At 41.3% G+C, this 13654-nt stretch overlaps 1 protein-coding gene across 4 annotated transcripts in view; it reads right to left on the bottom strand.

Annotated features, from left to right (window-relative positions):
* The window catches only part of SH3RF1 (SH3 domain containing ring finger 1), a 184431-nt gene extending 180827 nt beyond the window's left edge, over window positions 1-3604 (bottom strand). For 2 of the 4 annotated variants that reach the window (XR_005215993.1, XM_037830983.1), the window contains exons 1-2: window positions 3032-3604; window positions 1003-1489 (exon numbers count right to left, since the gene is read on the bottom strand). Coding sequence is in view for 3 of the 4 variants with exons in the window: in XM_037830983.1 (XP_037686911.1) it covers window positions 1003-1395 (393 nt within the window). In the remaining variant the exon portion in view is untranslated. The other 2 variants (XM_037830985.1, XM_037830984.1) reach the window with 2 other exon arrangements.
* Between the last annotated feature and the right edge of the window lie 10050 nt (window positions 3605-13654).

Raw genomic sequence — 13654 nt, forward strand, 5'->3', positions numbered from 1 at the left:
AATGTTCGCATCCAGATTAACTGTTCTTTAAAAATGGATGTTCCCAGTTTTGCCAATTATCAAAACTGCTTCTTCCAACAAAAATGGAATTGTTTTAATTATCTGAACTCCATGACTACTTTTAGTTTTACAAAACTGAGAAATGCCCCTCTCACTGAGGAGACATCACCCACAAGATAATTTAGATCTATTCAAAAAATTAATACTCACCTTTTGGAGACTTAATTTGTGGTTACTGTTGAAATATGACCTTCACTTAAAAATTATTTCAGCCCAAACCCAAAACCTGAGAAAATCATTTTGACTGAAACATATCATTTCACTCCCTATAAAACCCAACATAAGACTAGACTGTTTTTTAGCATAGTCCTGAATGACATGTTGTTGCTACAGCAACAAAACTCTGCTACCTGTGGCCATAATTTGTTAAGAATTCCTCCAACCAGTAAACTCTGTGCTGTGCATTCATAAAACCAAGAAAATGGCTCTAAGCAATATACAAATTAAGGCTTTATTTCCAACTTATGATTTAGACACACATACTTATAACACATATACATATGTACACAAACATGCATAATTATGACTCTCCCAACTCTGCCAACAGGCAAAATCATACCAAACTTCCATTTTAAAATGTCACAGAATGCTGTGTTTTACATTTCATTGAATAATTGCTACCTCTTTCCCAAAATTTATCTTAAAAGCTAATAGGCTTTGAAAAATGTAAAACAAATGGTTTATAATGTAGAATGTAGGGGGAAAAAAAAAAGCTAACAGGGACTATCTGAAGAAAATTTTAAAAACAAAAAAACTATTAATTTCCATTTATTTTTTTATATCCCATGTCATTAAAAAAAAAAAAAGAATCTATCTGTTCCAGTAAATGTGGCCTCTTTAGCAATTTGGTAACTGGGGAAACAGATATCAATCTAAAGAGTAAAAAGAAAAATAGGATCATCACCACCTTTATTCAGCAAACTACTTCTGCAAGCTACTCACCCTCACCGGGGGACTCCAGGCTTGCACTCGTGGCTGTTGTCCACCTTGGGAGCTTTGAAGATCTTTTGAGCTACAATTAGCCACAATGCTGCTCTGGGCCCTTAATGCATTTGTGCAGTTCGTCCCACTACCCCCACCAGGGCTGGGTTTCCAAGGCCTCTGCTTGATGCCATCCAGAAGTCTTACCAGCAGGATATTACTCGGAAGCTCCTCCACACCCGAGCCAACAAGAGTCCTGCACTCCGGGCATCTGAGTTCATTTCGGGAACCCACAATCCCCAGTAAACATCGTTTGCAAAACGTGTGCTGACAAGGCAAGACTTTTGCAGAAGCATCAAGCCGCTCTAGACACACAGGACACTCCAGGAGATCCAACAAGGCAGATTCATCCATCTTTATCTAATCTACAGGGAAAATGCCTCACAAATGTTCCTAGTAGTGTGCATCCCTTAAAATGAGTCATGTAACATCCATTTCAGAATTTGCTCTGGGGAGAGAAAGAAAAAGAGAGAAAAATTTGTAATATCATCTGAAAAAAAAAGTTCACAGAAGAGCCAAGAAGCAAAAAGTGCTTCCTCTAAATAGAGTAGCTTTGCTTTGGAATGTGCTCCCCAAACTCCAAAGTCAACAATTAAAAACAAAACAGATTTTTTAAACAATTCAAAATTAATTTCTAAAGATATCTAGTTTACTGTTCAGAAACTGCTATAAAGTACTAAATTAATGGATTCAGGCAATAAATAGGATTTATGAAATGTAATAAATAACATAATTTCTTCGGCTCTCAAAGTGATATTAGCTGCCTTAACAAAGTTCTCAACTCATATGAGAAACTAAACAGAAGCTTCCTCCACCTGAAATTACTTTTAAATTTAATGAAGTTCCCAATTTTCAAGCCACTTTAGTGTTTAAGAAACCATACTTCATGTGGCGGCTTGTGACTAGTGATCCCAATATTAAATACATATGTTTCTTCACTGGTTTTAAAAATAGAACTTTGGTTTAATCCTGCCCAACCAAAAAGAGCTGAAGGTTGATAATTCTAAGGACAAGATTTGCTTGGAAGCAGCTAAAATATAAAAGCAACCTTCAGAGGAGTGGTTGACGAACTCTGAAACGGATTTCTGAACTGCCTGTCCTAATCCCATTCACAAAATCTGGCAAAGTTACCACCAAAAGAATTTGGCAATGGAATGCTGTACTGAAAACTGCGAGCATATTATGGAAATGGGGCATTCAGGAAAAAGCATTCAAAGCAGTTACTGCGCAGCCCTCTCCCACCAAAATTAATGTAAACGTTAATACCATGGAGAAAAAGGGTAAAAGGAGTTTGATGGAAGCAGTAACTGCTGTTTTTGACAAAGTCGGGGCGGGGGCCGGGGGCCAGGCTGCGCCCCTCTCTCCTGCGCTGCCAAGCACAGGTACTCCCAGACCCTGCAGGGAGGCGCGGCGGCCGTCCGCCGCAGACACACCCCGGAGCCAGGTACCCGCCGCACTAGGCAAGGAATCCCCGGCTGGGGCTGCGGCCAGTCCCGGAATGGGGAATCTCATTGAACAGCTCATCTTCGCCTCTCTTTCCTTCAGGCCGAGGACAAAAATCCTCCCATACGACTGCTGGAAGTTTTCAAGGACTTAAAAATAAATGCGCAGCCTTCAAGTTGCAAAACTCAATCCCACAAAGTGTCACGAAGAAACAGATCTATAACCCCGCAGAGATGAGACAGACGTCCCCAGAGAGACCGACCTCTCCGGAGAGCAGGGAGCGCGGTACTGCGCCGGAGGACACCGTGGCACCGAGCCCGGGTAGCTTCCTGCCGGGAAAAGGCAGCGAGGCCGCGGGCTCCTCTCTGGCACGTCCCGGCTCCAGGCACACGGACCCGGGGAAAGGAAAGCAGAGAGACTGACTAGCGCCGGGTGGGGAGGGGGGAACCAGACCACCGCCTCTTCCGCAGCTCCGCCCTGAGCGCGGGCGGCCCAGGTCAGCCGGCGCCCGGTCACCGCCCGGTCCCGCGCCCGCCGCGCGCCCTACCTCGCGCCTCGGCTCCTCCTCTTTGTTCGCAGCCCCGCAACAGCGGCAGTGGCCGAGGCATATGCAGCCGCGCCGTGCTCCTGGTTCGCAGTGTCTCTGACGCCGCGGCAGCTCGGAGAGACTCCTCTCTGCTGCCCCCTTCACGGGCGCACTTACACGCCGCCGCCGCCTCCCACTTTCCCAGCCAAGGAGGGCGGAGGAGGTGGAGAAGGAAGGAGGCCGAGCCTCAGACGGCGCCCGGGGCGCAAGGGGGCGGCTCCGGGACACAGCGCCTCCCCCTGGGGCGGGTGCGGCACCTCCCAGAGCCGCCGAGCAGCTGCGTCGTCCTCCCCGCGCCGAGGTACCTGCTCGCAGGACGCGGCGGACCTTAGGGACCGGATGGATGGCGGAGGCCTCGGGGAGGCAGAGGGAGGCCAGAGTCCGGGGGAGCGAGGCGGATTTGGGGGCGGACGCCTCTCCCTGCGGAAAATGCCTGGAAAATAGAGCAAACAGAGCGGAGAAGCATTGGGAGTGGCGGCTGAGTGAAGAAGGAAGGAGACACGGGGGCGGACGGCCGCGTGCCCCTCCTGCCCGGCGGTGCCCGGCGGCCCGGGGCGGACTTCTCCGGCGGGACTGGCCCCGGTGAGGGAGGGGCTGGGTGGGGGAAAGGACGGAAGCGCCCTGGCGGGAACCGATGCCGCTTTACTTTGCGTCTTGTCGCTCAGCCCTGGAGAGACGCCTACTTGGTAAAGTAAGGACGAAGAGTTATTCCTTAGGTCGGAGAGAGGCGTCTTGAATCTGTGGGAGACAGTCCTCGGACGGCTGTCCACCAGCCGGACTTCTGGGGCCGCCGCCGCTCAGCGTTGCTCCCCTGTCTGCCTACACTTAGGCAACGCCCTGCCTCCCCCAAATCCCAGCTAGCTTGGGGGATTGCTAATCGAGAAATTCAGAATGGGAAGAGAGGGAGGCCAGGGGGGAAAAAAAGGAGTGTGAGCTTAAAGTCCAGACTCAGGAGGCTGTGTTACTTCTTGCCCTAAACCAGGAGAATTCAAAGTCTGACTTCAGGTGGGCTGAGAGGCGCCTCTTTTATCTGAGCCATCACCATCCCTGAAACCTTTGTTTTGGTTGCCGAAGGCACACACCTGGAAACTCTAAAATGTAGTTTTGAAAAACATGTTGTCCGTAGGTTTTGCGGTGGTTTTTCCGATTCAGTCCAGAGGGAAGACAAGTTAAAGTATTGTCACTGATCTCAAAGTTTTTTATTTTATTTACACTTACCATCGACTTTCAAAAAGTTATCTCAAATACCCTTTCTCAAACGTGTGCAGAAACTAGAAGAAAATAAGAAGGGTTACAAAGATGATGCAAGAAATCCCTACTGGGCCACCAACCAGGTGGACAGGTTGAAGAGAAGTGTTAGAATATTTTCTTACTCCATCCAGGGCTCCACCTTAAACTATCTAGGACAAAGAAAAATCGCTGAAGTAAGAAAAAGTTATAACAACTAACAATTATTGACCGATCATTTTATGGCAGGCACTTTGCTAAGCATTTTACGTGCATTAATTAAATGCTTACAGCAACCCCCTATATAATCCTTCCTCAGCTTTGTTCTAAGTAGATTGATAATGGTGAGCCATATTGTCATATGAATACCAAAAATAATAGCTCACTTCCCCCTTCATTGCAAGTGAGCAAACAAATGCACATGCATTTGAGTTGAGGAAGAAGAGGGAAGGAATGAAAGAGGGGAAGAATTTTTAATCCAGAATCCTGCAAACAGGCATTCTGAAACTACTCAGCCGGTGTACCTCCCTCAGCATCTGGAACTTTGCAAATGCCTGGGAAGATTACAGCCAATAAACAGATAAGTAGTATTATAACCAGTTTACAGCTATTAAAACTGATGCTCAAAGAGGTTAATTTCCTTCCTTGGTAATGTTGAACCAAGACTCAAGCTGAGGTCTCTGCATTCCAAGCCCAGCACCCTTTCCACCTTCTGAGGCCTTCTCTTTTGCACATCACCACCATATCCCTTACCCCAGGAAAAACTGAGCACAGAATGTCTCCTCCCAAGGAAAAGAAGAAATTGTTAATTGTGTAATTACTCTAGAAAGCAAATTTTTTCTGTTTTTAGAGAGAGCAGCCCAAGGTCACAGGTAGAATGGTGTAGCTCTTGAAACCCTACATACGAAAACCCAATAGTTAAAACCATTTTCAAAGATCTGAAGACAACGTGTCCCAAGACTACATTGATTAAAGAAGCCAATATATGCATTCCTATTGAATATTATCTGGGACATCACTGCAGTTCTTTAAACTTCCCTGATGCTAATTCAGTGTGTTTTCTCCAACACATCTCTTTTATTAACCTCAGTTACACCAACTGTAAATGGAAGTTTTACAGAAGTTTTAGGCAAGTTATTTTAGTCTTTTGAGCCATCTCTCATCTGTCAAATTGTGAAAAAACAGTGCCTTTCATCGAGTGTTGTTGAAGGGTTAAATGAGACAACGTGCTGATTCTTTGTGATCTGTACATCTCTATTAAAATAAAATATCATCATTATGATTATCTGCCAAGAGTCACCCAGAGTTATACTGGACCAAGTTTTTTGTTCCCAGGATCTTAAAAAATTAGGGACAACACTAATAATTGCAGTGAAGATCAAGACCAAAATTCTCTCAAGAGAATTATAATAGGGAAGAAACAGTTGGGGAAAGAAAGCATGTTCATCTTTCCATTTGTGGGAACTGAACTTGAAGGAAAGAATGTAAGCATGATATATTTATGACCTCCATGACTTTTGAGTAGATACGTGAAAAACATAAACACACCCTGTGACATGATAATGATAGCTTGAATTTGGTACAGTTTTTATCCTCCCAAGATTTCAAAGTAACCTCATATATATTACCTCATCTATCTTCTCATTATCCCTGTGAAGTAGGCAAAGTCAGATATAATTATCCCCATGTTCCATATGGGAAAAAAAAAAAAGAGGTATAGAGAAGTTACTGCTCTTGGTGATGGCCTTATAGCACAACCCAGGTTTTTAAATTTCCAATTCAGAACACTATTTGGTAAGCTTTGGTATGCTTACACTGGCATATATATATTTATGTTTCTGATAATCATTTTCTTCCAAAACTTGTTGTTGGTCCAGTTGCCATGATCTTGGCAAATGGCAATGTTATTTACTCATTTGTTCAAACTAGAAACCTAGAGTTCATCTTTGATCATCCCCCTTTCCTCCCCGTCAACAAGTTTGTCAGCTATCCCCAAAATATATCTCAATATCTATCCACTTCCCTTTTCCTCCATTGCTCATTTATTTAAGGCACCATCACCCTTTGCCTCTGGTGCCCCTGTGACCTCCTAACCAGCCCCCTTGCTTCCACTCTCACCACCACTCCCTTCCCCACCCCACTCCCGCACACAATCTTGCCCTGAATGTAGTCACATTTAGAGCGAGCTACCAAAACATGCATAACAGAGCAGGTAACTTCCTTGCTTAAAACTCATCAGTTTCTTCCATTCCACTTGTAAAAAGGTCAAATTCCTTTGTATCATATGGTGACCCGGACCCAGTACCATCATGCTCCATCATGGCACCCCAGTTATATCCTTTATAGCGCTTTTCACATCTGCTTGATGCCTTATTTATTGTCTGCCTCTCATACCTGAATATAAACTCCCTGAAGGCAGGAGTTGTGTCTGTCTTCTTCACCATTTTATCCTCCACAACCAATTCCATTTACCTGGCACACAGTGGGTACAAGTGAATATTTCTCAAAGCAAGGAATTCATCAAGCATAGAGATAAATTTATCGCCATCCTAAAGCTACATGTTTACTTAGTAATTCCCTGCCCTATGAATAAGAAGGCAGGCAGACAATGTTCCAAGTGCCACTGCAGGTCTTCCTTATAATCTATCAATCAATAAATCAATAAGTTTTTTTGTTAAGATGAGTAAACATGATTCTGAAACAGTTTAGCTAGAGAAACAGTTAAATGCCAGATACATAACATAGAATATAAATGCAATACAACTTTATGGTCTTCAGTAATCTATCTCTTTGTTAACAGGGTCACTAGTCTCCCAAGCAAGCAAGAAAATGCAGAGTTATCCTCTGCTCCTCTACTTTTCCCCTACCTCTCCTTCCATCCAGATAGATGATCCAGTGATCGTCAGACGTGCTTCTTAAGTCTGTCCCTACTCCCAGTCTCCAAACTCCAACACCACTGCCTTATTCCAGGACTGGTCACCTCCTATTTGGATAGTAACTACTTTCCCCGCCTCCAGTCTCTCTACCTTCCATAATCCAGTGCACTTGATCCTGGAGAGAGCTTTGGAGTCAGAGGCTCCATTACCCACTCACCGGGTGTGCTGGTTTGAATGTATTATGTCCCCCAGAAAAAGCCATATTCTTTGATGCAATCTTGTGGGGCAGACATAATAGTGGGGATTAAGTTGGAACATTTGGATTAGGTTGTTTGCATGGAGATGCGCCCCACCCAACTGTGGACGATAACTGATGGGATATTTCCATGAAGGCGTGGCCCCACCCATTTGGGGTGGGCCTTGATCGGTGGAGCCATATAAATGAGCTGGCTCAAGGAGAGAAAACTCAGTGCAGCTGTGAGTGACGTTTTGAAGAGGAGCAAGCTTGCTAGAGAGGAACGTCCTGGGGGAAAGCCATTTTGAAACCAGAACTTTGGAGCAGACGCCAGCCACGTGCCTTCCCAGCTAACAGAGGTTTTCCGGACATCATTGGCCATCCTCCAGTGAAGGTACCCGATCACTGATGTGTTACCTTGGACACTTTATGGCCTTAAGACTGTAACTGTGTAGCCAAATAAACCCCCTTTTTATAAAAGCCAATCCGTCTCTGGTGTTTTGCATTCTGCAGCATTAGCAAACTAGAACACCGGGTGACCTCAGGCAAGATTCTTATCTGTGCCTGAGTTTCCCCTTAAAATGGACACAATAATACTACCCACCTCAGAGGTGTTTTGGATATTTTACATAAGTTAATGAAGTTAAATGTTTCATGGTAGGTGCTTAAGCATGGTAGATGCTTAACAAATAATAGTTATTATTTTTATTAAAAACTAGATTCAGTCCTGGATCCACTACCTATTAAATGAATGACTATAATTTTCTGAGTTTCTTTAATTTTTTGAATTTCGTCTTCCTCTTCTATACAAATGGAGATAATATTACCTGCTTTGAAAGCTTGTTGGAAACAATAAATGACAAAACTCTTGTTGAAAAACCTAGCACAGCACATTTCTGGCACATAGTGGTGGCAATAAAATGTTTGTTCCTGCCTTCTTTTCTATGTATCTGTCTGCATCAATTTCCATATAATTAAGGAGTGGAATGGATAATTTCTAAGGTTTTTTCCAGTATTAAAAATTTATTTCCATCCTCTTTGCATAAAGGACATCCGAGGGCAACGGAATTCCCCTTTCTAATGCCAAGTGGTCATAAGGCACCATAGTTGTCAGGAAACAGGGCTCTTAGCAGCTAGTCAGGCAAGCCCAGAGAAGCTATTTTGGTCTGCAGTAGTGGGTAGGTGGTGCAAGCTCCACTGTCTGGTAAAAAAATTCTGAGCAGATGGAATATTTATAGGCACTCCCTGAGGATTTCAGTTCAATCAGAATGAATGTTAGGGAGAAAGTTAGACTGATGAGTAGGAGGTAACTGAACTGCATCTCCCTCCAGCCTCCTTGCAACTGGTCTGAAATTTGAGGGAGCTGCACGCTTTGACATAGGAATACCTGAGGAGAGCTGGTGTTCTCTGTTTTTACTCTAATTCTAACCTGGCCTTCAGGGGTGGTTCTTGAGGTTTAGTGCAATCAGAATCTCCTGTAAAACAGGTTAAAGTGCAGGTGCACTAGTTGCATCCCTGGAGAATCTGATTTAGTAGGCTCAGAGTGTATCAGGTAAATCTAATATAAGTGGTCCTAGGCCTAGAATTTGAAAAACACTAACTAGAGTCACTCAGAATCACGTTAACAGGGAGCAAACCCAAACACTGATCAGGGAGGTTAATCTGTAAGAGACACTCAGGCTTTGATTCTGTTAAGAAGGTGATGGGAGCTCCCTGCTAGAGCTGGTTTGCTAGGGCCAGCAGGAGTTACTGAGTGTTGCCATCTCCATTCATTCCAGTCTGTCCCCTCTTCCCTGTCCACTCTGCCATGCAGTGCTCAGCCTCTCCTCTTACTAAGCACTGGAAGATTTTTAAAGAATATCAGTTTATAGGGGAGCCAAAATACTAGCCCACCTAGAGAAAAACACATGGCTGACCCCAAGTCACCCCAACACCTCAAATAGAGGTCAGGTCAGCAATATCAAGCCTCAGATGACCACTTTTGGTTTACTACTATTAAACATTAAAAAAACTTGCCTGAAATTAGATGCCCCTAACATATTTCTGACCCAAGCTTATTCGAGATAAATTTAACCTATATGAGGGGAAAAAAATGATACGATTTCTTCCTCTTTTGATTAAAAATACTTCTCTTGTCAAATAACATTATTACTTTAAAAGTTGAAAACTGGAAGTAGTCTTTTTCCTTCCAATCAAATTTTACATAACCCAAACTCTTAGAGAATAGATAAATGTCCGCTGTTTCATCTAACCATCTTCAGGAAAAGAAATTCCATAATCTTTACTGGTAGGTAACCCATCTTTATATATTAACGATCGTTTATCAATTTTTCCAACTTTGTTCTGATCAAATTTAAAGATAAAGATAGACCTTTATAATGCATTTAAATGGGCCAGCTTAAAACACACACATACATGCACGTGCACACATGCACACACAAGAAAAACATGTGCATGAATTCACCAGATACTCAAGGATTTTTTTCATTATAGTATTGGTCAAAATATGTTGGCCTTTCTCAAATTTATCCACCCGAATTCCCATGCATACTCAGTACAAGCCTATTGTCTTAGTTCTTCAGGACTGCTATAACAAATACCACAAACTGGTTGGCTTAAACCACAGGAACTTACTGTCTCAAAAATTTGGAGGATAGAAGTCCAAAATCCAGGTATCGGTAAGCCATGCTTATTCTGAAATCTGTAGCATTGCTGTGGTGGCTTGCTGACAGTCTCTGCCTCCATCAATGACAATCTGTCTTCTTTGTTCTCCTTTGTCTTCTGTTTCTGTGTCTAAATTTCCTTTGCTTATAAAGACTCCAGTCATATTGGATTAAGGTCCATTCTGCTTCAGTTTGGTCTCATCCTAATGGGATCGTTGAAGATCCAATTTACAAATGAGCTCACAGCCTCAGGGCCAAGGTGTGGACTTGAACATGTCCTTGTGGGAGAAATGATTCAGTCTACCACACCTATGTATTGTGATCCCACAATGAGTAGAATGATGCCCTCATAACATTTTCATTCCTCTATAGCTACCTCTTCACCTCTTCTCTTTCTTGCTCCTGAATAAAATGTGTTATTCATGCTCTTAAAAACATACTTATCATTACATCAGCTACTGGTCATGTTGTATTTCAACCTTGTTTTTGTGAAAACTTGCCTGATTTCAGTAGATGATTTTCCTCCTTTAACTGAAATCATTTCCCTTGCTACTTTTCTGCCCCTCATTTCCCCAGAAACCTATACTACAAAAATTTCTGCCTCAAACTTCACATTGTTCCTTAGTATTTCTGTCCTCATAGCTTCTCGAACATGTTTTCTTTCTTTCCTTTTTAAAAATTCTGTGTCGTATGTAAATCAGGTAAGTATATCAAAATTTAACAGACCAATTTGAAAGTTTTTTTAAAGAAATAAAAATAATTTTAAAAGTTAAATTTCTATCATCTTTTTATGCCTAATAAATTAATCTGGTGGAATATCTAACTTATTGTAAAGCATTCCCCATATTTATCATATAATATGTAATAACAGTACTGAGTAACTCATCAAAAATATATTAATGGTTGATGTTTCTGAATTAAACCTCAACTTAGCAATATAGAAGATAATGTCATTTTTAACAATTTCACTCAAAATAATCCCTTTCCCCTGTAATTCAAAATGGGTGCCTATATTTTTTTCAAAATAGGAAACCAAGATGATATCAGTCCAGTTGACATTCTTTCTCTTTGACAAGATCGTGAAAGACGAAAGATTAAGATAATTTCCTTGTTTTCCATGATGCTTTTATGCAAGAAATGATGATTTGCATAATTTCTTTTCAGTCTCAATTGAATTTCTGAAGCTATTTTTCAAGCAAACTTCCACATGTCTCCAGTGTACACCATCTGTCTCATCTCTCTTTCTCTCTTTTTTTCAACTGTTACAATTATCTTGTAACAGGAGCTGTCAAATCTTTATTCCCCAAGGATTCTTTCTTTTGATAAATGAAAAGGAACTGTATATATTGTTATGTGTAGTTGTATGAATGTGACGAGGGTTAAGGAAAGGTTAATGTTCAAAGCAGTTATGGCTAAGTTGACATATTGGAGGAAATGTGATCAAGTTAGCTGGCTGGAGTCATTAAAGAAGATTATTTTCTATAAGAAAATTAAAGAATATTTATTCAAACGGAGGGTCTGAAAGTAGACAAAAATCTGCAAATAGTCTAAGGTTCTGTGGCCCAGACTATAAGCATTAGAGAAAATGTTGAAAAAAGAGAACGACCTTCCTCATAGGCTGCAAATTACTTATAAAGCCTATTGGTACTTGCAGACAGTAGATGCTTTTACTTGTAGAATCAAGTTTTATGTTTATATAGTAAGTGTATACTCAGCAGGAATGTCCAGGAAATCACACGGAGTGCCAAGAAAAAGTCCATATTGAGGTATTATTTAGAAAAAAACCACCAAAAAACATTAGAGCAGTTTTTATTTAATTGAAGTTCACAAGGATATGAAATAGATAGAATTTATGTAGTACTCAGAATTTACAACCAATATATTTTATGACATTTCATAAAAATTTTATTCACAATTCAATTTTAATAAATTTGTAGAGCTCAATTTATTAAAATCTAGTAAGGAACTAGGAAGTACAGTAAAGCTTCATATCCAGTCTCTTTGAAGAATGGGTCACTCTAGAAACCAACTTTTATTTGCATGAAAATATTTGAAATATAATAGTGTAATTTCCCCTTGTATTTTGAAATAGAAGACCCTGAAAAAATAACAAACATAGATGACGCCAGGCCATCATTATAAAAATCAGTTATTATATGAGAGAGTAGTTAAGACTGTGGAGTCAGACTTGCATTTGAGTCTTGGCTGTCAGAATTTTTACTTACGTAACGTTAAGGAAGTTACTTAAAGTCTGTTGGCCCTAGTTTCACCATCTATAAAATGGGGATAACAGTATCTACCTCATAGTTTGTAGTGAGGCTTAAAAGACGCCATACATTTGAGGTACTTAGCGTATTTACATGACACTTTAGAATTTAGTAACGCTTGAAAGTATTAATATTAGTATTAATATTGGCATAATTACTTCCCACTGAGGTATTTAGAAGCATTTTTCTCTTAATGATACCAGATTTCTATATTTTAAAATCTTATGTTGTTATCCTTTCTGGTTTTTCTTTTTCTTCCATTTCTATAGGCACCACAAGCTGCCCAAACCTTTTACTGGTTAGACTTCGGAGGGAGAGTGCATGAGGACTCACCCCAGCTCTCCTGGCTTGTCAGCACCTTTATTTCTCTGAGCTATCACTAAACTCCAGAGCCCTCCTACGTTTTGTGTGGCTCTCATTGTGAGAACCTCATCCTAAATCTTCTGCACATTTTTGGCCTACCAATATCCTTCTGTGCTGTTTGACTCTTACATTTGGAATCTTTCTCCCCTACTCACCACCTCCTCACCACTTTTGGTAGTTAATCTTCACCTGTAGATTTAATCTTGTACTTTGCACTTCTTGGACCTCTGTTCTCACATACTTTTTTCAAACATGTTAGTCACTTGCTCCTCTTCCAACTACTGCTTTTCTTAGATTCCAGCCTCCTCAGCTGGGACTTGGCAGTAGATCTGCAGACTATTACATCTCACTGTTTTCATAGTAGAAATTTCTCTCAATTAATTTATCCAAACTGGTAGGGACTCAATAATCAATTGACCCAAATTGTAAGACTGTTTGTAGAGCAACAGAAATTGGTCAAAGTGGGGCAATACCATCAATGTTCCACTTCTTATCTGTATCCACCCTTCCCCGACTAAGATAACGGCCATGTGGGCATGCTTCCATAGCTTTCTACATGCTCATGTAATCATATATAAAGTAAATGTACATATATTGGGGAGTTTATTTGTTTGAAAAAATAGGATTACATCATATATTTCTCTGCATCTTGCTTTATTTTCTCTTAAAAATATATTGTGGAATTCCTCTCATTCGACTAGCATAGAGCTAACTCAATTCTTTCCAATGGCTGCAGTGTTTTCTAATGGAATGTTTCCCAATCACTTCCCTATTGATAGGCATTCACTATTTTGTTTGAGGGTGGGGTTGCCAGGTACACACACACACACACACACACACACACACAAAGCTGCAATAAACATTCCCCAGAATGGAATTTCTGGATCAAGGGGAATGTGTATTTTTAATAGATATTGCCAGATTTCATTCCAAAAAAGAAAAAAAAAAAAGGA

The sequence above is a fragment of the Choloepus didactylus genome, chromosome 3, assembly GCF_015220235.1.
Source record: "Choloepus didactylus isolate mChoDid1 chromosome 3, mChoDid1.pri, whole genome shotgun sequence".
Taxonomy (NCBI): domain Eukaryota; kingdom Metazoa; phylum Chordata; class Mammalia; order Pilosa; family Megalonychidae; genus Choloepus; species Choloepus didactylus.